This window comes from Serinus canaria, chromosome 17, assembly GCF_022539315.1.
Source record: "Serinus canaria isolate serCan28SL12 chromosome 17, serCan2020, whole genome shotgun sequence".
Taxonomy (NCBI): domain Eukaryota; kingdom Metazoa; phylum Chordata; class Aves; order Passeriformes; family Fringillidae; genus Serinus; species Serinus canaria.
In genome coordinates, this window is record NC_066330.1 from 8,928,421 (window position 1) to 8,955,602 (window position 27,182).

At 49.2% G+C, this 27,182-nt stretch overlaps 1 protein-coding gene across 1 annotated transcript in view; it reads right to left on the bottom strand.

Moving 5' to 3' along the window:
- The window catches only part of LOC103819171 (voltage-dependent N-type calcium channel subunit alpha-1B), a 91,524-nt gene that overhangs the window by 28,378 nt on the left and 35,964 nt on the right, over window positions 1-27,182 (bottom strand). Inside the window, exons 9-11 of the mRNA XM_050981029.1 lie at window positions 22,108-22,175; window positions 15,436-15,542; window positions 6,934-6,996 (exon numbers count right to left, since the gene is read on the bottom strand). Coding sequence (XP_050836986.1) covers window positions 6,934-6,996; window positions 15,436-15,542; window positions 22,108-22,175 — 238 coding nt within the window. The remainder of the gene's footprint in view (window positions 1-6,933; window positions 6,997-15,435; window positions 15,543-22,107; window positions 22,176-27,182) is intronic.

Below are 27,182 nucleotides of genomic sequence, written 5' to 3' on the forward strand. Positions count from 1 at the left end.
CCTGAGCTCCAGCCTGAGCTGCCCTGGCCCAGCCCCAGCCGTGCCCTGGCTCCTGTCCCTGTCCCAGAGCAGAGATGGGAGCTGCCCCTCGGGAGGAGCTGCAGCCCCCGGAGCTCTGCCCTCACTCTGCTCCAGCTGAACAATCCCAGAGCCCTCAGCTGCTCCTCACAGCCCCTCCAGACCCTTCCCCATCTCAGTATCCAAAGATGAAGATGGGATGGAACACCTGGAGACACCTGCTCATCTCTGTCACCTCTTGTGGCCAGGACACCCCCTCTGGCATGGCCTGAATGCTTGGATTTTTCAGCACAGCATCTGGGTTCTCACCACCACATTCAAAGTGACCACAAACCCAACCAGGGTTTGAAGGTTGTGAAGGGAAGACTTTTTCTCCCAAAAACCTCAAGCCAAACTCTGCTTTTCACTGGCTGCCAGGTGAGTTCTGGATTTAACCTCGTGGAGACTCAGCACCCATTTTTCCTAAATGAAACTTTTTCTAGCAAAACCAAAAAAGGCATTTTCCTCCTCCCAGTCTGCTCTGACACCTCCATTCCCCACACCTCAGCCTGAGCTGTGCAGCTGGAGGGAGCAGAGCCCACAGGGGAGGCAAACACAGTTTCCTTACGCATTTTCTGGGCTCCCCTGGCAGTGGGAAAAAGCAGCTTTTGCGTGTTCTGGTGCTGATTGGGACTGTCTGGCTCTGTCACCGTGCACAGACCCCGGGGAGGTGACGTCCAGCCACGCTCATGTGGCACAGTGGGAGCTGTCACAAGGGTTTTGTGTCACTGGGATCTGCTGGGGAATCGCTTCTTTACCGAGGTTGCTGCGCCCGGTGCTGCTAAAAGGAAAAAATTCACTAGAAGCCCTCATGAGAGTACCCAGGCAGATGTGAAAAACCTCATTTAGTCCCAAAATCAGAGCTGATCACCAAAATTAAGTATCTACGCCCTGTTGGCAAGTTCTGGACTCATTTTCCAGAAGCTGAGTCCCCCATTTGCACCACAGCAGGAGAAGAAGTGATAAAACTCTCAGTTCTAAATGTAAATAATGCCAGAAGGTCCTGGAGACATGGCTTAGAACCCTGCTCACCCCAAACCCCACCCTCAAGGGAGGACAGGCTCCTCCTGAGGCAGAGCCCCCTCCAAGCTAGCACAAGGATGAACAGCCCCATCACAGTGGGCACTCACCATTTTCTTTAGTTCAAAATTATGAAAAATTAAAAGATTCTAACTCATCAGCAGCTTTCCTTGGTTTGAGAAGGAATGAGGAACGTGCAGAGCCTCTGACTGCCCAGCCCTGCTGCCCTGTCCAAGGATTTCCCATGGGAAGCCACAGGAAAAGCTCAGCCCAGCTCTCACAGGCAGCAGGGATGGAGCTGCCTGGGATGGGCATCCTGGGGTTTTAGCTCTGCTAAACCCAACTGGACTACAAATCTCTTCAAAGCCAGGCACAGGGAAAGCTCAGGGCTTTTCTGTGCCTGGCTGAGCTCCCTGAATGCTGCCACAAACACCTCTGCTCTTAGGGAATATTCCTCACTCCATAGTGAAAGTCCTGGGGTGGGGACCAGCCTCTGTCCTCTGCTTTGGGCAGCACTGAGGTGATAATCAGCCTTAGTGATTAAGAAGAAAAGTGACTTTGTACTGAAACTTCCAGCTGAAACTTTGTGCTGAAACTTCTATTTATCTAAAACCCAAGAACAGAGGGAGGAGCACAAGCAACCCCTGCTCCATCCTGTGCTCCACTGCCTGGGGACAGGAACCAGCAGGGCTGGGACATGAAGGCTCAGTGTCCCTGCAGTGACACCCAAAGCACAACAGTGAGAAAATCATCAGGCAGCTCCCACGGACACAGGCTGTGCCTACTGCCTGTGCTGAGCAGATCCCAGCTGTTGGAAATGCAAGATGTGCATGGGGATAGATATTCTATTCCTGTCTGTCAGAGCTGGGGCAGTTCTCTGCTGTTCATGGGCAGTTTTCTTTATCTCTCCCACACCCACCCTCCCTCCAGGAGATCTCTGCTGTCAATGGCCAGGGAGTGTCCCTGCAGGGCTGATCAAATTCCAGCATCCCATGGGGAGATGCTCCGCCCAGGGGAGGAGCCAAGCATTCCTACCTGGATCCAATCTGCCCTGGGAACAGCCCAGCAGCCTTTGCCCCCTGCATTCCCAGAGGAGCAGCTTTCTGCTGCCCTGCATTCCCAGAGGGAGAGCAGGCCCATCTCCAGCAGCCCTGGAGCTGCAGAGGAAAACTCCCCCCTTGTGCAGGATCCCTGCTCCAGCAGAACCACAGCTGGCACTGCAGGAGGGCTGAGCTCCCCTGGGATGGGACTGTGCCACCACCCTGAGCCCCCCTGGGATGGGACTGTGCCACCACCCTGAGCCCCCCTGGGATGGGACTGTGCCACCACCCTGAGCCCCCCTGGGATGGGACTGTGCCACCACCCTGAGCCCCCATGGGATGGGACTGTGCCACCACCCTGAGCCCCCCTGGGATGGGACTGTGCCACCACCCTGACACACAGGGGGCAGAGCCTGTTCTGACTCTGGCAGTGGGTTGTTTTCTTTATTTGAACTATTGCATTTGTATTTTTAGTTTTCCTAGTAAATAACTAGGAAATAACTGGTTCATATTCCCATATATTTGCCTGAGAGCCCCTTAATTTCCAAATTATAACAATTCAGAGGGAGGGTGTTTACATTTTCCATTTCAAGAGAGTCTCCTGCCTTCCTTAGCAGACACCTTTCTTTTCAGACCAAGCCCCCAGCCAAGAAGGAAAGAAAATCCCCTCAATGCGGCTGGATGTGGGGAGGAAGAAGGTTGGGATTCAGGGCTGATCCTAAGCCCAGCTCTGACATGAGCTGTGCCACTGCAGGAGGGGTTTTGCACTTGTGTTTCAGTTCCACCAAGGACATAAATCAGCTTTTAAATGATCTCTGAGCTGTTCCCACTGCCCATCACTCAGGGCTAAGGGAGAGGTGCTGCCAGGGAACTGCACCCCGGAGAACCTGAAGGAACCAGGCAGTGCACACATCAACCCAGCTCAGATCCCTGGGTAAATCAGGCACTGACATTCCAAGCTGGAATTTCCCAGCACCTGGAAATGAACTGCATCCTTAACGCTGACACAAGTCACGGAGCCGAGTGCCAAAACCTCCAGCACAAAGCCACCTGCTGGCTCTGGGCACCAACAGCTCCAGAGCAGGAGAGGCAGAGGCAATGCCTGCACAACCATTCCTCTTCCCACCAGGAAAACACTCCAAAAATATTTTTTAAAAAGGCAAATCGGGATATTTACAAAGTGTGGTAAAAACACAATCAGGAAAACGCAGCGCCTGTGAGCTCAATTCCACCTGGAGAAGAGGAGGCTCAGGGTGCCTTTATTGCTCTCTACAGCTCCCTGAAGGGAGGCTGCAGACAGGTGGGGTTGGTCTCTTCCCCTGGGCAGCACTGACAGAACCAGAGGACACAGTCTCAGGCTACGTCAGGGAAGGGATAGGTTGGATATTAGGAAGAAATTTTTCACCAAAGGATAATAAAGTACAGGAATGCTCTTCCCAGGGAGGTGGTGGAATCACCATCTCTGGATGTGTTTAAAAACAGACTGGACATGGTACCTGGTGCTATAATCTGGTTGAGCTGGTAGGGCACAGGTTGGACTCAGTGATCTTAGAAGTCTCTGCCAACCTCATTATTCTGTGATTCTGTGATCTCCAGAGCAGTGAGGAGCATCCCAAACCCTGTCATCCCAAACACAGCACGCAGGAGTCAGAGCCAGGGCACAGGGGCTGCTGTGGGAACAGGGACAAAGCACCTGAGCACATTGGCCCCGTGGGGACAGCGCAGGGAATTGCAGAGCCAGAGCAGCAGCAGGAAGTGGCAGCTGCTTGTCCAGCTGGGTTTATCCAGCCCTGGTTCTCTCTGGGTCCCCACAGCCACTGGGCTTGAGATTTGTGGCAGCTCCTCCTCTCCTGGTGCTCCCTGGGCACGGGGACAGCCTGGGAGCTGATTTATGGCAGCCCTTAAAGCAAAGCAGGGCTCCAGCCCAGCTGCCTGCCCGGGAGGAGATGCAGCAACAGGAGGGGTTCAGAGGAGATGGAAAAGCATCAACCGGGCAAAAATAAATTCCTCTGCTTCCCCCCTCATTTGGGGCAGTGAATTCTACACAAATCAGGGCAGGCACAGCCCAGCTACAGCATGAGCAGGGCAGGACACACCTAAAATGACCAGAAAGAGGATTTGTGATAACAAATACTTACCAAAAATATCCACAAAACCCCATAAAATTCCACAAAAAACCATAAAGCCAACTGCTCATCTGAACCCTGCTCACTGCTGGCTGCCTGGAATGCTCCTGAAGCCATTAAGGAAATTGCCCTGTAAATCACTCCTGACTGGCCAACATCCTACAAACACTGCTGGTAATTCGTTGCTTTACGCCCCATCCCTATTTTCAGGAATATTTGGAACTCTTTGAAGGCTCTGCTCCACCCCCAGACCCTCCAGGCTGGAAATGTTGTAGATACCACTGCTGGTCCCAGCTCCACTGGTTTTCCTTGGGTTAAGACACCAACAAACAACTCCTGCCTGTGGCTGGGAAGAAAACCCTGCAATTCCTGGAGAATCAAATAAAATTCATATTAATGAATCAATGACTAATATTGGTATAAATAAAACCTGCAAGCACTGTGTGGTTTGTTCAAGGAAGAGAAGTGTATTTTTAGTCATATTCTAATCTTAGGGTGCTCCTTAATGATTCAAGATTTTGTTCCCATAACCTTTGAAATTACTGCTGCACTTCAATGAAATCCTTAAAATTTTACTGCAGTAAATAATGAATGAAAGCAGCCTATGGAAAGATAATAATTCAGTGTTAAAAATAACCACACATTACACACTGGCTGTGAAATTCTGTGTTTCAGATAAAAGGGAATTTGTTGTTAAAATACAACAAAACTTTTCCACTCAAATGCTATTTTCTGCTCATGACCTCAGGGTTCATAAACTCCACATTTCCATTTTCCACTTGGAAAACACGATGGGATATTTCACTTTGGGGTTGGTGTGCACAAAGCCCAATGTTTTATCTCTCTGAAGGTTTTTGGGAAATACTCCTTAATACTCACTGAGAAAAAAAAATGCACATTCAGCTCATCCATCTCTGCACCCTTCTGCCTGGCCAAACTCCCAGCAGCCAGGAAATACATTGGAAGAAATTCTCCAAAAGATGACTAAATCTCATTTATTCCCCCAATTTTCACTGTCCCAACCCTGTGAGCCATCAGATCTGGGCACAGACAGGTCACACCTCCTTTGGGCAGTCACAACAGCTCAACCTTGGTCACAGCAGTTAAATTCCAGGGTCTCTGTTCTGGTGGGGAGTTAACAACAAACCCCAAGGAAAAATGCCTCAAAATGTGGCCAAATCCTCCTTTCAAAAGGATTTTGGTACCTGCACTTTGATTTCATCCTTTTACAAAAAGCAACTCTGCCTCTGGAAATTTGGAAAAGGGGACAAAATAGTTTGGTTTTTTTTTTAAAGGCTAGTTGGGAAAACATTGACTGGGAGCAGTTTGGGGTAATTTCTGCTGGGGGAAATTGGAATTTTGGGTTGAAGGCAGCTCCCAGCACTTCCCTTTCTCCATCCTGGCCCCCCTCTCAGGGTAGGAGGCACCCAAAGTGCAGCTGAGCTCTCTCTGCACCTTTCTGTCTGTCAAAACTCCCAGCAGCCAGGAAATACATTGGAAGAAATGATCTAAAAGATGACTAAATCTCATTTATTCCCCCAATTTCCCCATGAGCCATCAGACCTGGGCACAGACAGGTCACACATCCTCTGGGCAGTCACAACAGCTCAGTCTTGGTCACAGAAATTAAACTCACTTAAAGCACCCACATATTTTAAATCCTAACTTGTCCAAGATCCACCAGTGCACAAGGAGCCCCAAAACACCCAGGGGAGTATCAAGGAGGAAAAGCTGCTGGAAAAGCTCCTTGGCTTCACAGTACCTTGGTGCCTGCTGTGGGGCCAGGACAAACCCCCAGGCTGGAATTGCACTTACTTGAGTCTCCAAAAGCATTAAAGAAGAAAGACAAGGTGACACAGTTAAAGGATAACCCAAAGGACACTCGTGGGGGTGGGACAGGAGCTGATGAGGAGTTTTAGGGTTAGTCAGCAGCAGTAATGATGTTTTTACCAACCTGTCGGTGTCAAAGCACACCCTGACCCACAGCACAGCCAGCAGGATTGGATTGGGAGGAAGCACATGGAGTGAGAGAGAGTTTTCCACTGTGTTTGCTCAACTCCAGCTCCAAGGAGTTGCCAAGAGCCTCATTAGAACAAAATCTGTTGCTTTAAGCTCCAGCTAGAGAAGGTCAGAGAGCAAAGACATAACCAGCTTTTCAAGAGTTTTCCAATTTAGTCTCACTTGGACCCTGTTTCCAGAATTCTTTTGAAGTCCTCCTCCAGTTTTCCCTCCAAGAGAGCTCTCCTGGTTCTCCCACAGAACCCAGAGTGCAAACACTGGTGGAACATCAAAGCCAACAGCCCAGCACGGAATAAACACAGAGAACAGAAAGAAATACAAGTGAGAACAAGACAAACCATCAAACGAGGGGAGACAGGAGAAGAGAGGAGAATAGTTCAGGAGAAATGATGGAAAGGAATTAAGGGAGAAAAATGGAGGAAGGAAGGGGGGGAAAAGTCACAGTCAATGTATGGAACACAAGAGTTGCTCACAAATCACAAGCATCAAATGACAATGACACCTTCCAGTCCTTTCCCTGGATGTTGGTCTGGAGGCTTTCCACAATGATGGGAATGATTTTTTGGGGAGAAAGAACACAGGGAGAGTGAAGGCACCAGGAGAAGGGGAAGGTTGACAGAGCTCTGAATGAGAAATCCACGTAGTGAATATTGTAACAGAGAGCAACTCACGGTGAATTTACGCTGGAGACTGACGAGCTGCGAGATACAGTACCTCGAGTTTGCTTTACAAAACTGCACATGCAAAAAAACAAAACAAACAAAGAAAACAAAAAGTGAGAAAAGAAAAAAGCCAAAAAACCGAAAAAACCAAACCAAAAAAAAAAAAAACCAAACCAAACCAAATGGGCAGAGAAACCATAACAGACATCGGGAGAGACTCGTACAGGCCGCGTCCTGTCGGGTGCAGACGGGGAGGAGTCCAGGCAAGCTCCAGGGTTGTGGAAGCCACGGACACACCACCCTCTGGAGAATGGGGACACAACCAAAGAGTCCAAAAGGGAGCCAAAAGGAAGAGGTGACCAAGAGGCACACCGTGAGTGCGGGGCCCCGTGGCTCCCTGGAACTCACACAGCCAAGGTCCTGCAGGAGCCACCTCTGCCACCCCGGGAGGCCAGGCTGCAGCCAAAGTCCTGCAGGAGCCACCTCTGCCACCCCGGGAGGCCTGGCTGCAGCCAGAGTCCTGCAGGAGCCACCTCTGCCACCCCGGGAGGCCTGGCTGCAGCCAGAGTCCTGCAGGAGCCACCTCTGCCACCCCGGGAGGCCTGGCTGCAGCCAAGGTCCTGCAGGAGCCACCTCTGCCACCCCGGGAGGCCTGGCTGCAGCCAGAGTCCTGCAGGAGCCACCTCTGCCACCCCAGGAGGCCTGGCTGCAGCCAGAGTCCTGCAGGAGCCACCTCTGCCACCCCGGGAGGCCAGGCTGCAGCCAAGGTCCTGCAGGAGCCACCTCTGCCACCCCGGGAGGCCTGGCTGCAGCCAAGGTCCTGCAGGAGCCACCTCTGCCACCCGGGGAGGCCTGGCTGCAGCCAGAGTCCTGCAGGAGCCACCTCTGCCACCCCGGGAGGCCTGGCTGCAGCCAGAGTCCTGCAGGAGCCACCTCTGCCACCCGGGGAGGCCTGGCTGCAGCCACGGCGGGATTGGGCTGCAAATCCTCGTTTCCAAGAGGAGCAGGATGCTAATTCCTGCTCCTGGCACCAGGAGGAAGCTTTAGCACGGAGCAAGGGCTAGAGGGAGGACCTCAGGCTCCAGAATCCTCCTGAGCTCCAGCAGCTGGTGCCACACAACTTCCCCTCAGTCCCTGCCTCAGATGGGCTCTTTGGAGGCACTTACCTCTCTCCTTGGACAGGGACTGGATGGGCCTGGCTCAGACTGCCCAAAATTGGGTCACTGGGCCTAAAAACCTCAGCTCTGCTGCAGCTTCAGTGGGGCAGGGCCCAGGGGTGAAAGGAGCTTCCTGCAGCTCAAGGAATTTTGTAGATTCTCCTCCATCCCCGGCACACCATTTATGGGGGGAATTCTAAATATGGAAATCACTGAATCACACAGAAAAGGCAGGGAATCCACAGAAAACTAGGATTCTAAATATCCTCATTGATCCTGGCTTGAGGCATTAATTTTTTCCAAGCTCTGATGATCATTTTTATCAATCTACAGCGTTCCAAAAACCCTCCCCAAGACTGAAAATAAAATCCCTTCACCTCCTGATTTGCCTTTTCAGTTGCAGCATTTTTCCTCCTGCTTTCACAAGGGTCTAAATCTGTTAACAATCAATTCCAGCCAACCAGAAGGCCCAGTTAAAACCTAATGTTCTTTGGGTATCATAGAAATAGGGGTTTAAATATACATTAATTAAAATTAATGGATTGTTCTAAACAGAAATGTTGGCTCAGATATTGCATATAACACAAAATCCAGAGGTTCAGAAACCTGGAGTGAATATAAGAAAAATTATGGAAGGCATCATAAAAGTTTTGCTAGAAGCAAATAATCTGCTGAGCAGCCAGGTGAGGTATTTTACCTAAACCCCAGGATTTCTGCATTTGTCTGGGGCCAAATGAAACAGGAGCACAGGCAGAGTGGGGGTGGCACGTCCCGCATGCTGGCCAAGGAAATGATAATTTCCAGGTTGGTCAAGCTGGGGACCTTTTTACTCTTTGGCAACAAAATCCTGCAGAGAACAAGCCCCTGAGCGCAGGGCATAACCAAGAAATTCCTTTGGGAAAACTTGGGATGCAGGAGAATGATGCCCTGATTCACCTGGGAGTCAGTACGTGTGGAGATTTTGGGTTTGATTGTTGAAAATTGTTGAAAGCAGATGAACATCCCTCAGTGGGATGAACCTCTGTGTGTCTCCCTGCCTCTTTGGTGCTGGGAGGGATGAAGGCCACGCTCTGTCCTTGTCACCTGTGCAGGGAATGTGACACAAGTCCTGCAGCGCTCCAGGCTCACTGCTCTGCTCCCGTGGCTGGATCTGCCTTTTTCTAACCATAAATTTGCCTGGAACTGCCATGTGTCAACCACAGAGCCAGCCCAGCCTCCTTTTCCAGGGCAAAACGACAGCAGGAGTTGATTTTCACCAGATGCTACTTACCAGGAAGGAGGGACAGAGCCCAGAGAGCGGCTGTGGGTGACACAGACGGTGAGGACAGAGAGGAAAACCCACGGGAGGAATCAGAACCTCACACACTGACACACTCCAGGGCAGGAGCAGAGGGAAGAAATCACAACCAGCAAAAGGAAAAGAACACCTCTTCTAATCTACACCCCCCAGCAGAGCACGGGGCATGGGCTGGGTGGTCAGGCAGCTTCTTGATGGGTCCTGTTGGGTCCCCACAGCCCAACAGAGATCTGGAAATCAGCCTCGGTGCTCCCGAGACAGAAGGAAAACATGGAACCTCTGTGATGGAAAACCTGGAGAAACAGAGCAGCTCCCCCCTCCCTGCATCCCCAGACCTGTACAAAAGGGCCAGAGGGGTCAGGGTGAAGTAGCTGATGTGCCACCTCTGGTGGCTTTCCTGCCTGGCTCACACTGACAGACACTGTCCCCCTGTGGGACTGCAATTACAGCACCAGTTCTGTGAACAAGCCCAGTGGGATCAGCAGAAACCAGTCCTGGAGACAGCAGGAGGTCCTTGGAGGCTGGAGAGTTGTCCTGGGAAGCACAGATAACTCTGGAACAGCAGTGGGCAATGTGACAAACTGTGCTTAGGTCTGGTGCCCACGTCCAGGAGCTGTCTCTGCCACTGCCCAGAGCGTTTCATCCACCACCCAGCTTCTCCTCACCCAAAACTCACCCCTCACACCCGTGATTACATGATTCCCTTGGATCTGGTTACAATTCTAATCCATTACCTCATGAAATTAATAAAACCCCAAACCTCATAAATCACAGAGTGCAAAAAGTTCCTCCAAGTGTGGCTGACTACCTGGCAGGCTCCTATGAATTTAGAGGTGCTGAAAAATTGCTATTTTAAGGCTTTCCCCAAGCAAAGGTGAGGGAAGGGCACTGGGGAATGCTGTGGGTACCAGGTGAGCCCCAGGTTTGCCCTGCCTGGGGCAGGGAGTGCTCCTTGTGTACAGGCCATTGGTGCAGCTCTGGCTGGGACAGGGAAGGCAGAGGAGGAACCCAGACATGGGGAGTTCAGGCATCAGGCCAGGCAAAAGCAGGAAAAACCCCAAGTTTGTTTGGGGTCTTTGTGTGACCCACAGGATGAGCCTAAGGGCTCTTCCTTCCACTGGCAGTGGCACCAAAAAGTGCTTTGGACATCCAGGGCCTTGGAATTGTCCCCTTGTCCCCCATTCTCCGGTCTGGCTGCCAAGGAAGCTGCACCAATGGTTTGCCCTCAGGACCCCTGGCTCTGTAAAGTCCCTCAGGTGCAGAGGCTGAGCAGGGCAAACAACACAGAGGGGCTGAACAAACCCAGAACTCACCTCCAGAAACAACAAAGCAAGGAAAATGCTAAACAGAAAACAAACAAACAAACAAACAAACATCACAAAAAAAGAAGAGTGAAACAATGGGCTCGAATCAAACACATCTCCTGTGTTCAGCCAAACATTGCAAACAGGGACAGAACCAACACACCACCCTCACTTTTCATCCTAAATAAATCCTTCAGGCTAGAGTTCACCAGGTGAAAAATCAACTGTGGTCAGACAAATCTGCTCAGGTTTCTTTGGTGGAGCAGAGAAATGCTGGGGGCTGCATGAAGCAGCAGCTCCACACTAGCCTCATTTTTCATCCTAAATAAATCCTTCAGGCTTGAGTTCACCAGGTGAAAAGGGAACTGTGGTCAGACAAACCTGCTCAGGTCCCTTTGGTGGAGCAGAGAGATGCTGGGGGCTGGATGAAGCAGGAGCTCCACACCATCCTTGCTTTTCATCCAGAGAAACCACAAAATAAATCCTGCAGAACAGAGCTCACCAGGTGAAAAACCAACTGTGGTCAGACAAATCTGCTCAGGCAAATCCCTTTGGTGGAGCATGGAAATGCTGGGGGCTGCATGAAGCAGAAGCTCCACACCAGCCTCGCTTTTCATCCAGAGAAACCACGAAATGAATCCTTCAGGCTTGAGTTCACCAGGTGAAAAGGGAACTGTGGTCAGACAAATCTGCTCAGGTTTCTTTGGTGGAGCAGAGAAATGCTGGGGGCTGGATGAAGCAGCAGCTCCACACCATCCTTGCTTTTCATCCTAAATAAATCCTTCAGGCTAGAGTTCACCAGGTGAAAAATCAACTGTGGCTAGACAAATCTGCTCAGGTGGAGCAGGAATGTCACAGTCATATTTTCTGGAAAAATCCCTTTGCCCAGGATTTTGCTCCTGGGAAGCTGAGAAGCCTCAGAGAAAAAAGAACACAATAATTATCTGATTTGCTTCTCCTGTGTTTTGCTGCTTTGGAATGTGTTTGGAGATTGTTTATCCAACTGGTCATTGTTTCATTGGTTTAATGTGAATTGTTTTGACTCAATGGCCAACCACAGTCCAGCTGTGTCAGGGCTATGGAAGGAATCACAATTTTCATTATTATCTTTTAACCTTCTGTCTGGATCCTCTCTCTATTCTTTAGTATGGTTTAGTATAGTGTTCTTTACTATAATATAGTATCATAAAATAATAAATTAGCCTTCTAAGAACATGGAGTCAGATTCATCATTCCTCACCTTCGTCAGGGTGCCCTGAATACAAGAGAGGACATTTCTGGAGCTCCAAAGCCATGCAGGATATGGTAAGGCAGATGATGAATGATTCCTCCCCAGCACTGCAGTGATCAGCCTGTTATTAAAGGAGATCCCTGGTGTCCATCAATCACAAAGCAATTCCCAGCCCCCACAGCATCCAGCTCCAGCTGGGAAGGTGAAGGTGCCTCTTCAGAGCCTGGGTAACCCTGGATAACAACCAGTTCCTGATGCTTAGGAAATGATGCTCAGTAGCCAGCACAATAAATGGAGCTCAGAGAGGAGGAGGGGGGACAAGGGGACAATTCCAAGGCACTGGATGTGCAAATTTGATGGAGCTTGCTTAGGAGGGGAGGTGGGGCAGGTGATTAAATTATTCCCTTGGATGTGGCTGCAGCTGTAATCCATTACCTCAAGGAATTAAAAAAACCCAAACCCTGTAAGTCACAGAGTGCAAAAAATTCCTCTCCAGGCACAGCTGACCCTGTATTGGCACAGGAAAAATGCCAGAGGTGGGGGATCCAACACCATGGGAAGGGCTGGAAGGAGCTGTAGGGGAGCCACAGTCAGTGCTGGGAGCAGGACTGGCAAGGGCAGGGAGCAAAGAGCACCTGAGACAGCACAGCCACTGTGACTCCTGAGCCAGCTCAGCCCAGGGACAGCTTTGTCACCTCTGTGGGGACACTGGGAACGTGAACATCGTGATCAAGAAAATCCAAGTCATGGTATTCTCTACCACCACCTGTGTGGACTGATGCAGGCAGGGAAAATATCAATGTTTGCAGAACATCCATCCATGCCATCGATGCCTGCTGTTATAGAAATCCATTTTCACATGTTGGGAAAATAGTATTAAATTTAAAAAAAATTCCTTAGGGGAAAGTACAAACAGAAATTGAGAGAGTAGAGCCACCTTTGCAGGAGATAAATCCCAGTTTTCCCAGGCCTTGCTCACTGAATCTCACAGGGATTGGATTCTCAGTTCTTTGTACCCGAGTTCTGGGTTCTGGAGATATTTCCATTCACCAAAAATCCAATTTTTAAGGACACCCAGTACTTTTGGCACGTCCAGCTCTGGATCTGATCTGCCAGGACTTGCCATGGTCACGACATCTGTTCCACCCTCAGAGCACCGTGGGGAATGAGAGCAGGAGAAATGAAGTGTTGGGGTGGATTTGGGTGCCAGAAGGTCCCTAAATCAGCCCTACTGTGCTGGAGAGGAGCATCCAAAGGATGGTGGCTGCAAACCACCTCCATGTCCAAGATTTAGGGGCTGCAAAGCATCCCTTGTCCAAGATCTAGGGGCTGAAAAGCACCTCCCTATACAATATTTAGGGGCTGCAAACCATCCCTTGTCCAAGATTTAGGGGCTGCAGACCACCCCCTGCAAGATTCAGGGGCTGCAAACCACCTCCTATACAAGATTTAGAGGCTGCAAACCATCCCTGTCCAAGATTCAGGGGCTGCAGACCATCCCTGTCCAAGATTCAGGGGCTGCAGACCATCCCTGTCCAAGATTTAGGGGCTGCCCAGCCCCTCTGGAGCTCCCTGAGGATGGACATCCCACCCCTGTATGGGTTCTTCACTTGAGAGCTGGATTTGATCCTTGTGGGTCTCTCCCAGGTGAGAATATTCTGGGATTTCTGGATAAAATTGCTTGGAGATTGGAGATTCATTGAATCTCACAGGTCACGAGCCACCAATCTATCCAGCCCCTCTTCCCATCTCCCAAAATCTGACTCCTCCCTTGCCTGCTCCTCCAGGGCCTCATCCCTTTGGGCATCAACCCCTTGACCCAAATGCTGCTTTTTGTCCCCAAAGCAAAGCTCTGTGAGTGGCCATGGAGCAGGGCCAGGAGATGTCACAGGGTGTCACAGGGTCAGGAGATGTGCAAACCACCCTTGCCCCGGTGCTCGTGTGAATTTTCACACAGCTGGGGCAGGGCAGACTCAATTTGAGGTAAAATAAGCAAAAATCCACAATTTCGTCCTCACTTTGAATTGTTGTCACAAAAAATCTCCTCGTGCTTTTGAAAACCTGGTGAAAAATGATGGGAAAAGGTGATTTTAAGCAATTTCAACCTTAGGTCCATGGAAGTGAGTTGGTTTTTTCTCTGCTGGTTTCTAAGAAATCTTCCCAGGCAAAATGCTTTTATTAAAACAGGAGCAAATAAGCACCATCATCATCTTGCATTTTCAAATACCAGAACCAAGAAATTCATCAAAGAGCAGAAGCAATTATCCTCATTTGACTTCTTTTCAAGGCTGGCCAGAAAATAATTGTAAGGAAAAAATGGTATTTAAAACTATCAAAGAGCCAGAGCATAAATAGGAACTGATTACAGCAGTAATGACAAAATAAAATGGTAAGAAGAATAAAATAGGCAAATTAATAATATTCTTTTCCTTCACATGTAATAAACTGGCTCCACTTGGCCTTTTGTCTTTGCTAAAGTGGATTAAAGTCCCAGTAAAAAGAGATTTCCACCGAAGGAATCCGGCTGCAGTTCAGGTTTTTTTCCAGTAAATTGAGCAGGAAATTTCTTTTTTTTTTTTTTTTTTTTATGCTTGAGCTTCTCCAGCCCTTGGAGGTCTCTCTTGTAAAAGGGGTCTGGAAAACATCAGCAGCTCCCAGTAAAATGCAGGACCAAACTTTTTGGTGTTGATGCTGAAATTCCAGAAGAGTTCAAGGAACCTTTTCAGCAAATCCTTGTGAGGAGTCCCAGAACAGTCATGGAATGGTTTGGGTTGGAAGGACCTTCAATCCCATCCCAAACTGGCAGGGACACCCTCCACCATCCCAGGCTGCTCCAAGTCCATCCAACACTCGGGTATTTCCAGGGAAGTCTCAAACACAGGAACCTGGACCTCAGATATTTCCACCTACACCTCATTTCTGCACCTCTAGGATCCAGGACAAGTTGGGCCCAAGGCAAAGCTGTCCAAGGGTTTTGGTATCACAGAGCCTGTGCTGGTCCTCATCCAGGCACCTGGGAATCCCAAAAGGATGTTCCTGCCTCCAAACCAGAGCATTTCATTCCACCCAGCTCTTTCACACAGCAAGGAAAGGGAATTCAAGCACATTTTTCAGCTATTTAAGAGGATGACTTTGCACTTGAATTCTCAAGATTATTAAAAAATATTGATTTCTGTACACACACAGAAATAACTCATTAAACATCATTAAACTCATCTCCTCGTTAAAAATCCAAAGAGGGATGTTAACACTTCACCTGGTGAAATCTACCCTGGGCCAGCTTAAAATAAAAAAATCCTCCTAAAACACAATTATTCAAAGCTGAGGCCTTACAAAGGACACCAAACTGAAAGAAATCCTTCATTAAACTCCTAATTAAGTGCTCAGCACAGAAGTATTTGGCCAGAGGTGGTGCAGGAGGGCTCCCAGACCACGGGATGCTCCAGCTGGACAGACAGACAGACAGACAGACAGAGACACTGCAAAAGGGAAATGCTCTCCCAAGGAATCAAAGGTGCTTACGCAGCTATGGAGATGTTGGCTGCTGACATGGGGCTCACTTCAGCCACCTCCTTGGCCTTCTGCAGGGCCAGCTTCTGGTTGGTGGCTTCCTCCATCTCCTCCTCGTCCTGGGGCACAAAAAACCCAAGAGAAATCAGGGAATAAATCGTGGAATAACAACAAGCAGAGCTCCCCTGGGCCTGGGGTGTGGTGCTGCTGTGGTGGGCTGCAAGGTCACAGGAATTTCAATTGAGGGCTGCAAGGTCACAGGAATTTCAATTGAGGGCTGCAAGGACACAGGGATTTTGGTTTAGGGCTGCAAGGACACGGGAATTTCAATTTAGGGCAGATATTCTTGCAAGCAGCCCCAGGTTTGGTGCAGGTTGAGGTGAGAATGGCAAGGTTTGGTCAAGAGGGTTTTTTACCCTCACAAATTTGACTCTGCTGGGTCTCCTCCCAGCACACAGCACTGGGGAAGGAGACTCTGAGGGAGCAGGGATGGGACAATTCCAGGTGGAATTCCCCATTTATCCCAGAGCTTTGTGTGGAACAACCCTCTGGAACACCTGCACAGGCTCCTAAATCCTCCCTGACCTCCTGCCAAGGGGACTTTTCTGAAACAATAACAAAAAATGATGGATTTGGGATGGTCCTGCTCCCATCAGTTGTTCACACCCACCTCAGATCCCTGAGGACTCAGAGAACAAAAAAAGAACCATATTAAATGTAGTTTGTGGAGCAAAGCAGGGTTCTGCTCTAGCTTCCTGCATATCCCTGGATCAGGAGGATTTTTAACCAATTTTTAAGATTGTACCTGGGATTTCTCTCTTCCTACCCAACATGAAAAGCACCACTAAAACTCAAACTTAAGGATCTTACTTTCAAAAAAAAATTAATTAATTATGACAATTAATTTCAAAAATTCAAAATTTAAGGATCTTAAATATTGAGGTGAGAGCAAAACCCAAAGAAACAGCCTGGTTCCCCTTCAGTGGTCACCAAGGGCAACTTTGCTGGAATTTTCTAACCAAAATAAAGTCCAACCATGGAAGGATCAGCACAGAGCTCTGGTAGCAACACCAGCATCTCACAGCTCCAGGGAAAAGCACACTGAGGGAGTCCCAGGCTCTTCTGTCAAACCCCATGGCATGCACAGTCTGCCTCTGCTCTCCCAGGCTGCTGGAAGGAGTCAGGGTTAAAATAATGAGAGCAGGCAGATCTCCAGCTTTGGAATAGGAAATTATAGAGATTTATCCACCCTGAATCCCATCTGCATAAACAGCTCCTTGCTCTGCCTTTGGTGCTGTTTGCTGCCACTGAACTCATTTGGAAACTGTTTTCTTTTTCTCCTTCAGAAGGAAAAAAAAATTACGGAAAATTGATTTAAAAAATCGTTACCATATAAATTTATTCTTTTTTATTTTTCTTCTTCTTTTTTTTTCCTCTGCAAATATTTGCAAGTCTATAGCCAGGCCTGAATAAAAGACCTGCTGAGCAATTATACAAAGTCAGTATTTCTCAGCTGTCAAATTCCAGTATTTTATGGATTTTTTTCCATAATTTCCAGTATTTTATTTTTATTTTATGCCAAACTCCAATTTATCAAAGCTTTGGGAGCTTTGGTTGCAAACCAAGGGTGTTTGGTTTAATCCTGGCCCCCAGCTCAGCCTCAGGTACCTGTCCTTTCACCCTGCTGGGGTGGGAAACAGCCAAGCACCCAGGGAGTGGGATAAATTCAGTGTATTTGGGGAAGAAAAAGAGAAAGGAATGAATTCCACATTTCCCACCCCGGGTTTTGCCATTCCCAGGGCAGCAGAGCTTCCTCCATGGAGCAGGACTGGGACAGACAGATGTTGTCACCATGTCTGGAATGTCCCTGGGCTCAGCTGTCCCAGCTGTGTGTCCCCAGGTCCCTGTGCCCCCCAGTTTCCCCCCTGGACTCTGTGGGGTCGCTGCTCAGCAAGAACAAAACATCCCAGAGTGGTTCCAACACAAATTCCCTTTCCCACACAAATCCCACAGCAGCTCCTGTGACAAATATTAACTGTGCCCATCCCAAATGTCCTCCTCAGGACACGAGTGTTAAAGGAATAACACCCCAATAAAAAAATCTTTCAGCTTTTCCTTTCATCCTCCAGGTAAATTCAAATTATTTCTTCTTTTGAGGGATCTCCAGCAGCCTGCAAACCAAAACCAAAGGCTGCTGATTTTTCTTTCTCTGCCCCTAAAGCACCAGGTGCAGGTTTTCAAACCTCTTTTAGATGTGTGCCTTCTGCTCCATTCTCCCTCTGTAATTCTGCTGGATTTCCATCCTGAAGGAGCAGCAAACACAGCTGCTCCTCCCTCACAACGAGCTCAGCCCTCAGCAGATGTTTGCTTTGAAACATCTCTGTAGCTCCTTCCATGCAGATATTGCAGATGACTCCAAAAATTCCTTAATATTTACCTGTTATTTAAAATTCCAGCTCAAACTGTCACCCCCATTTCAGAGATAAAGCTCTTGCCCACAAGGACATCCCTGGTTCATGTCCCTCTCTGTTTTCTAGAGCTCTAAATCTTCATTTAAATCAATTTCTCACGGGGTAAAACCCATTTTTGGTGCTACCCATCACGATGTGCATCATTCACACTGAATTTTCTTGAACACATTCAGTCAGTTCAAGCCTTTTCCAAAGGAAGGAGGGGGATTTATGGATGCTCAGCTCTGGGTTTGGCCACTCCCTTCAGTCCAGAATTTCTGGGCATTCCTCAAGAACTTTATACAAATTTACATCCAATTCCCACATCCCCCATACAGGTTTTTATCCTGCTTTTTCAGGGATCACTGGCAGTGCACAGAGACAAGAAAACACTTCCTGCTTGGATATTTAGGAAAACAAAGCCTCAGTTTTGGTGGGTTTACAGTCCAGTTTAGTGAGGATGAAGCAGGAGCTGCTTGATGTCACCAGAGACATTCTGCATGACCAGCAAAAATAATGTTGGGGGCAATTGTAAATTCTGCTCTGAGCAGGAAGAGAAACCTGTCAATCTATCAGAAAACCCTAAAGGTGAGGGAACCCAAAGGGATTGAGGAGAGTTCTCAGGAATCACTCAAAATCGGGTGGAGAGTTTGAGTCAGGCCACAACAGGAAGAGCAGGAGAGGGAGCTGGGAGCAGGATTTTTAAAGACTGAAAGCAAAGGTGGTGATTCTTGATTTTTTTCCCCCAAAAATGAGTCATGCCTAAGCTGGTGAGTTCTGTACCAGCCACGGGGTGATCAAGCTGCAGTTAAATATAGTCCCAGCTCTGAGAGCTCCTCTTACAGGTCACAGAGCCCAGAAAGGGCCCAAATGCCACATCAAGAATCCAAATTAGCACCCAGCAGTGGGGAAGGTTGAGATGTTCCAGTCCTGAGGCAGGAAAGTTTTTTGCCTTCCCTAAGCAGAGGCAATTTCAATTGCTCCCACATTAAATTCAGCACTGGTCTCAATTAATTTCACAGAATAAATGTCAGGAGAATCTCGTGGGACCAACTGACTCCTGAGTAACTTCCTTGGATCTCTGGGCCATTTTTGGGGCTTGCATGATCATATTTACTCAGCAGGAAATCCCTCATTCTCCAGGTACGTGTCTAATTGAATTTTAGCTTTTTCCTCTTCTTTTGAAAGCTCCAGTGATTTTTTTGGGGGAAGGGGGGGAATCATAAATAAAATTAAACTAAAAAAAATCCCCAGGAGACTTTTTGGTGAAGCTTTATGATTTGGCAATGCTGTGGAATCCATCAATATTTAATTAGACTTTATAAACATCCCCAAAGTCAGGTTTCCAACCCTCCCTGTCAGCTGCTGAAATATTCACAAGAAAGCACTTAAAGGATTAAAAAGAAGGAGGATGAGCTTCATTATCCAAGAATTGTGCTGGGCCTCAGCTCCCCTCTCAGCACGTGCGAGGGATGCCCATAAATCTGGCAGGATCTCTGCCTCCAGGCTGGAGATTTCTGTGAGCACAGAAACAGCTGAGCTGCTGAAAGGGGAAAAATTCCCATTAAAAAAAAAAAATTAGAAAAAAAAAAAAGAAGAAAACTCTCAAAAACCAGAGAGCCATTAAAGACAGCCATGAGCAGCATTATAAGGGAGGGGGGATGCAGAACACAGAACTGCAACAAAAATAAAATAATAAAAAATAATAAAAATAATAAAAAATAATAAAATAATAAAACTATAAAAACTGACTTATAATAATAAAAATACTTATAAATTTTTTATCTATAAAAGTTATAAAAATTATTTATATAATAAAATTTCTTATAATAAATTATTTATAGTAACAAAATATTTATAATAAATTTACTATTAATAAGAATATTTTATAAAAATCACTTATAATAATTTTTAAATAGTGGAAATCTTTCTAATAAAATTATTTCTAATAATAATATTTCTAAAAATTCTTTAGAATAAAATATTTTTAATAAGAATATTTATATTAATAAAAAATATTTTCCACCCAGAAGCCACCAGGCTGTTTGGAGGGTTTGTTGGGAGAAACCTCCAGAAAAGCTGGAGCCAGTCCTGCAGGAAAAGGGGAGATGAGAGAGCAGCTCAGCCCCAGCAGGGATGTGGTTTTTGATGGGAACCTTAGGCTGGTTTGCTCTGCAGCAGCTGAGGAGGGTGGGCATGGGGGGGAATCTCTGTCCCTCAAGGCTGGAGCTGCAGTGGGGACCCAAAGAGCCAAAAATGCTGGGAAGGATTTGAGTGCAGCAGTGCCAGATCCATGGCCAGAGCTCAGCACTGACCCTGAGCACCACAGCTCCGTGGCTCCTGAGCAATGCCAGGGGATGGTTTGGGGTGGAAGCACCTCAAAGCCCACCCAGGACACCTCCCACCAGCCCAGGCTGCTCCAGCCCTATCCTGCCTGGCCTTGGGATCCAGGGGCAGGAACAGCTGCACCTTTCCCTAAAAGTAAAAACCACCTGGGCCTGCTGCTGCCTCAGCTCATGGGCAGAGAGCTCTGCCACTGGCAGGAGGAAGGAAATTAAAGTTCTAAAGCACATCCACCCCAATGGGGACGATGCTGCCTGTGCCCCAGCAGGTCACTGTGACTGCTGCTGATGGCAGCAGCACAGGAATGGGTAAGGAAAGCTAAAAACGTGCAAAAATCCCTTCAATTCTCCTCATAAATCCACCAGAGTGCACCAAGAAATCAGAACTGTGCAATAACCAAGGGCAACAGTCACAGTCCGCCTGCACAACCCCGGGCTGAGCTGCTCTCAGTGTAAACATTCTCCTAAGAAATCTCTGTCCACACCCAGAAAAGTCACACCAGTGTCACTGCCACCCCTGCCAGGACCTGGCTTTGTGCCTCTGATTTCTCAAACACCTGGGGAGAGGCAGGAATATCCCAACATCTCCCCTGAGTGCTCACAACAGCCTCTGCAAATTGTTTTGCCTGGAGCTGATTAGAAAATTTTAATTCTTTAATCCATCACCAACCTGGGTGAGGGAAGGGGCACAAAGTGTGAGACCAAACACAAAATATTCCCTGCAACCTGAAATAAAGAAACCTGCAGGGGAATAAACATCTCTGCAGTGCAAGCTGCTCACCAGAGGGGCAAAAGCAGCCCCACAATCCCTGAATGTGCTCCTGTCTGAGTTTCCAATCAGTCAAAAACCTGTTAATTGCTTCTCCTCTGCTCATGGAAACAGAAAATGTGAGATGAGCAATGCCCACTCTGGGGTAAAGCAAATACAAAATATTCACTGCAACCTGAAATAAAAAACCTGCAGGGGAATGAACCTCTCTGCAGAGCACAGTGGTCACCAGAGATGCAGCAGGTGAGGCCTCAGCTATGTTTCACATTCTGTGCTGCTTTGGTGGGTGGGTCTGGGTTCCCATCAGGGGATGGTGAGCTCTGTGCACAGAGCAGGGAGACAAAACAATTCCTGCTCCAGCTGGGCACCAAGGACAAATGAGCCAAATCCCAGCCCAGGAGCACAAACCCCGTGGGCTGGAGAGAGAAAAACAAGCAGGGTGGGAGTGCCTGGGCTAAAGCTGGGCTGGGACAATGAACTGCAAGGTGGGAATGGAGCAGAGCTGATCACAATGTGAGATCTCATGACCAAGCTCTCTTTTGCTCCCACCTTGGAGCCATCTGGGCAGAGCCTGTGGCTCAGGTACTGCTGGGTGTGGCCTTTGAAGGCCCTTCAATAAATCTCCACTTTATTCCCCTTAACTCCATCTATCCTCTGACCCAGCTCCTTCAGGCACCCCAGTGTCACCCACATGTTCTATGGAAAATCCTTTCCTTGGGATTTTCCCTCCTGAGGAGCTGAGAGGTCTCAGGAACAAAATGCAAACAATGATTCTCTGCTGCTGTGGAATGCAGCAGGGGGATCTGGGATTGGTCTCTGTGGTTGTTTCTAATTAATGGCCAATCCCAGCCCAGCTGTCCAGACTGTCTCTGTCAGAGACAAACCTTTGTTATTCATTCCTTTTCTATTCTTAGCCAGCCTTCTGATGAAATCCTTTCTTCTATTCTTTTAGTATAGTTTTAACATAATATATATCATAAAATAATAAACCAAGCCTTCTGAACATGGAGTAAACTTTCTCGTCCCTCCCTGAGACCCCTGCGAGCACCATCACACCCCAGGGCTCCAGGGGACAGCTCAGGTGTCCCCCTTGCTCTGGAGGGCCCAGCAATGTCCCACCTACCTTGGTCAGCTCCTGGGCATTGGCCAGGTTGTCCACAGCGATGGCCAAGAAGACGTTCAGGAGGGTATCTGTGGGAGCAGCTAAGGAAAAGCTCTTCACACAGCACAGGAGCAATCCTTCCCTTCCTGCTGCCCCTCTTTCCACCCTCAGGGTCTCATGGATTCATCTCTGGAAGCTCTGCCACCATTCCCAGCTCACCCACCCTGCCCAGAGCTGGCTCTGCACACACATTGGTGTCCCCAGCACCTGTCTGGAGAGGGGACAGGACCTGAAGGGTGTCACCCCATCAGAGGGGCAGGGTGGGACCTCCTGCTGCCCCCAGAGGCACCACAGCCCCTGGTGTTCCACCCCTCCAGCCCAGAAATGCAGATTCCAGCCTCATTTTCCCCTCATGCAGGTTCCAGCCTCATTTCCCCCTCTTGTTGAAAAGCACAACCAGTGGAGCTGCAGGAAATGGGTCATTTTAATCCAACATTTACATTTTTATACACACAGAGCTGTATAAAGTTGTGGAGAGCATGTTAAAATGAATCTCAGGTCATTGCTGCTGGGAGGAAACCTTGCTGGCTGGCCTCACGGGAGTCAGGGTGGCAGTGGGGCAACCCCAGACATGCTGAGCCCCACACAGAGCTCAGCTGCCCCAGAGCAGCACATGAGCCCGTTCATGAGCTCTGCTGATAAAACAGCCCCTAAGCCCAGCCCAGAGCCCAGCTAAGCCTGGCCAGTGCCCACACCAGCCCAGGCCTCTGTGCAGAGCTCTGCATCCCATCCCTGAGACAGAACACTGGCCTGGAATTATTTATTCCTCTTTTACTTTCATTTTTCCACCTAATGATTTCAGCTTTTGCTGAGTTTATTGTTCTTATTCCAGCCTTGGGGCTGCAAAACAGCCCCAGAGCAGCCATAAATCAGCTGCCTTTGCACAGGGAAGGAGGGCAAGCAGAGCAAAACACAGCAAAACCCCTCTGCCACGGAGAAAACGTGTTTGGCTCTTGCACATCACCTGGGGACAGGAGAGTCACTCACTGCAGAGCTCTGTGGGCTCCTCCAGGCAGGAAAGTGCAGGGGAATGGTTCCTAAACCCACTGAAAGGACTGCAGGAGCTTTAGGAAACTTAATTCAGATATTTGCAGGAGGCTCCAGGAGAGCTGGAAAAGGACAGGGATGGAGGGACAGGACACAGGGAATGGTTCCCACTGCCAGGGGGTAAAGTTTTATGGGATATTGGGAATTAGGAATTGTTCCCTGGCAGGATGGACAGGTCCTGGCACAGGGTGCCCAAGGCCAGGCTGGACAGGGCTGGGAGCAGCCTGGGACAGTGGGAGGTGTCCCTGCCATGGCAGGGCTGATCTTTGAGGTCCCCTCCAATCCAAACCATCCTGGGATTTGCTGTCAGGTCCATGTTCCCTGCCTTGAGCTGTGGGGTGGAAGGGCAAGGGCAGGCTGGGGTGAGGCTGGTAGGGCGGGAAGGCAGAAACCCCTCCTGGGAGGGCAGGACAAGAGAGGGATGAACCCCAAGGGTGCTGCCAGCCTGCAGGGGGGTTTGGGGAGCCCATGGCCTCAGAGCCCTTCCCGAGGCTCCCCATCCCTCAGGGGGGTGTCTGGACAGCCAGACCAGCCAGGAGAGCTGCAGGGCTGATCCCCCTCTCCCAGACAGCCATCCTGGTGTCCCTGCAGCTCCATCCAGCCTGTCCCACATCAGGAAACTTCCCAGGCAGGCAGGGAGCAAAGCTGGCCCAAACCAGCAGCTCAAAGCCCCTCTGCTTCCCTCTCCAGGGTTTTACCAAACACAATTCAGCCCATGTCACCACATTTCTCCTCACAGAAAAAGCAAGGCACAATCTTCCCAAGAATATTTCTGGGTTTGACATTCTCTGAACCTCAGAGAAAGGGAAAACAATTCTTATCATTTGCTGTGCCTGTGTTGGTGCCAAAGTAGAATGCAATCTGGAGATTGTTTACCCAGTGATGGTGGTTTGTTTCCTTGGCCTGTCAGGGCCAGGTGTGTGTGTGTGTGTTGGGACTGCCAGTGACAGTCAGGGACACTCAGTGCAGTGTGTGCAGTTGAGTGCTTCGCAGATTCAGTTTAGATGTAATGTAATACAGTGTAATAAAGGACAGACTAATGTAGTCTAATAAAGTAATTAATTAGCCTTCTGATAAGATGGAGTCCTCCTCATCATTCCTCCCTGCCACAGGGGTCCCTGCAGATACTGTAAGCCCAGACTTCAGAGCCAGGCATTCTCAGCTCTAATTCCCACTGAGGGGGTGTCAGACATTTACTGTTTGATATTTACTGTTATTAGATATTTCTCCAGCATTAGATGTTTATTTACTATTAGATATTTATCTGTTGTTAGATGTTTATTATTATACATTTATATTGAGAGCTGTTTGTTATTGTTAGAGACTTATCTGTTATTAAATACCTATTGTTAGTAAATTTTTAGAATAGAGACCCAACAAGGCCTTGTTGAGATTCTACAGGGAGGAAATGATGCCTCAGGTTTTTGCTGTTCTATGTTTCACACTCTGTGCTGCTTTACTCTGTGGGTCTGGGTTCCCATCAGGGGATGGTGAGCTCTGTGCACAGAGCAGGGAGACAAAACAATTCCTGCTCCAGCTGGGCACCAAGGACAAATGAGCCAAATCTCAGCCCAGGAGCACAAACCCCGTGGGCTGGAGAGAGAAAAACAAGCAGGGTGGGAGTGCCTGGGCTAAAGCTGGGCTGGGACAATGAACTGCAAGGTGGGAATGGAGCAGAGCTGATCCCAGGGAGAGACCCCGTGCCCGGCCGGGCATTTTGGGGCCATTTTGGGTCATCTTGGGTGCAGCCCTGGCTGGGCTCTGGTGCTGCCCAAGGTGGATCCATGGAGGCCTTTAATAAATCCCTGCTTTATTCTCTAGCTCTGTCCAGCCTCTGCTCTAGGGCAGCCTGCACAGGGCATCACCCAGAGCCTGGTGCCCATCAAGTCTGTCTCCAGCAGGAGTTGCATCCATCCCTTTGGATATTTCTCCATCCTCCCTGACTGCCAAGCCCTGCAGGGCATGGACACAGAGCCCTGGGGTCTCTCCAGCAGGAAGCAGCACTTCTCCTGGGTTTTGCCCTTGGGAGATGATTCCTCAGGGCCAGGGGGAGGTTTGGAGTGTGATGCCCATCACCTGCTCTTCCTCCATCCCAGCAGGACAGCGAGGAGTGGCTGAGAGCACCTTGATCCCAGGGAGCCCAGTGGACACAGAACAGGAAAAACCAGCGCTGGAATCATCACCCCTCCCACCCAGAGCCCCATTTGTCCTTTACAAAGACATTAATTCCTCCATTTTCTTTGAGAGTGGGGGGCTGAGAGCACCCCTGGGCTGTGCTGGGTGTTTGGGTTTTTTTCCTCTGGGGTGCTTCCAACAGTCTGGAAACCCTTCCAAGCCTCCTATCAGGGAATAAAAGTCTCAGCAGGAGAACTGCCTCCCTCCCCCTGCCTCCCTCCCCCTCTGGAGGTGGCTCGTGTAACAAAGGCAACCCCTGGAAACTGAATTAATTTCTTTCTATCAGATCAGCCTGCCCTGCTCCATTCCCAAGCAGACACAGTCTGGCAGACTTGGGTGTTTCTGCCCCAAAAAGGTCTCTCAGTCCTCTCTGCAGGCCTGGGGGATTCCCAAATCTCTCCCAAACTCCAGGCTCTGCCCTAGGCTGTGTAACCTGGACGAGGCAGAGCCTGGAGCCAGAATCATCCTGCCTGGCACTTGAGGGCCAGGAAAGGGCAGCATCCTCCAGGCAGTTCCTGCTTTTCTTTTCAGCCTCCTCTGCAGTTTTGCTTGGAGTATTTTTTCCTTCTTTTTTGTTGTCTCAACAGATGCCTCAATTTATCAATTAAGTGGATAACAGTGAACACAGACATGGTGTAATTTCCTGGAAAATGGGCCAAATCCTGTTGTTACTTTCATTGTTTGTTACTTTCATAAAACTTTCATTAAACCATTTCTGGTTCCACACAGACTCTCTGGAAATGGAAACGTAACATGAGACACGTCCCACTTAGAAAAACAAACTCTTCCTTGCCATGATGCACTGAAAAAGCAAATTCTTCTCTCTCTCTGAGCTCACAGAACCTCACCTGCAGCAAACTCATCCCAACCTGCAGGACTCAGGGAGGATCAAAGAATCCCACCTGGCACATCCTCCTTCCTTCCTCAACGCCCCAGTGATGTCCCAAGGAGCTCAAGGAGCCACCAGCCCTGTGCCCACCAGGGCTGTGGGCACAGGGCATGGCAGAGGCACTGGAGATGTCTGGAGGAACTCAGGAAAAACAGTCCTTGATCACCTCAGCAGCAGAAGGGAAAACAAGAGAGCTGCTCCTGATGGCATTTAGGGAGAAGGTGGGTGAGGTTCCCACTCTCCAAATCCCAAATCCATGGCAGGGGCAGCAGATCCCCTCCTCTTGAACATGCCCTGCTCTCTCCCTGGCACTGGAAGCCAAAGGAGCAGGGAGAGGTCCCCTCTGAATTAAAGGGGAGGAAGGGAATTCTTGCCCCGTTCCTCAGGAACGCTGGAGCTCAGCAGCTGGAGGTGACAAGTCCCTCCCTCAGCTGGGCTGTCAAGCCTGATTACAGCTTAATCTCATTTCCAAATGCTAATCCCAGAGGATTTCGAGCTCTCCCTCCCTCCCAGCTCCCCTCTGACCCAGTTTTGCAGAGCCTGGTGTTTCTGGAAGGGGCTGGGCTGGCTGCTGTGAGATGTCTGAGCATCACTGCCACGGCTCCTCCAGGAATGGGATAAATCCTTGAGGACACTCGTGTGACAGGCACAGCTCCCAGTGCCTGCCCTGCTCCTCCCTGTCCCTGCTCCTCATCGTGAAGGACAGAATTCCAGCCAAGCCAAAGGGCTGGAGCACTGCTGTGCCACCCATGGGCACCAATGTCATCGATGGCACCTTCTGGCCCCTCCACTCCAGCTGCAGCTGCCCATTTCTGCAGGAACTCCCTCTTTAGCCCCAGCATTTCTCCCAGTTCACCCCTCCCCTTCTCCTGCATCTCCAGCACAAACAAGACTCCAAGGAAAAGAGGAATGCTGGGACTGTAAC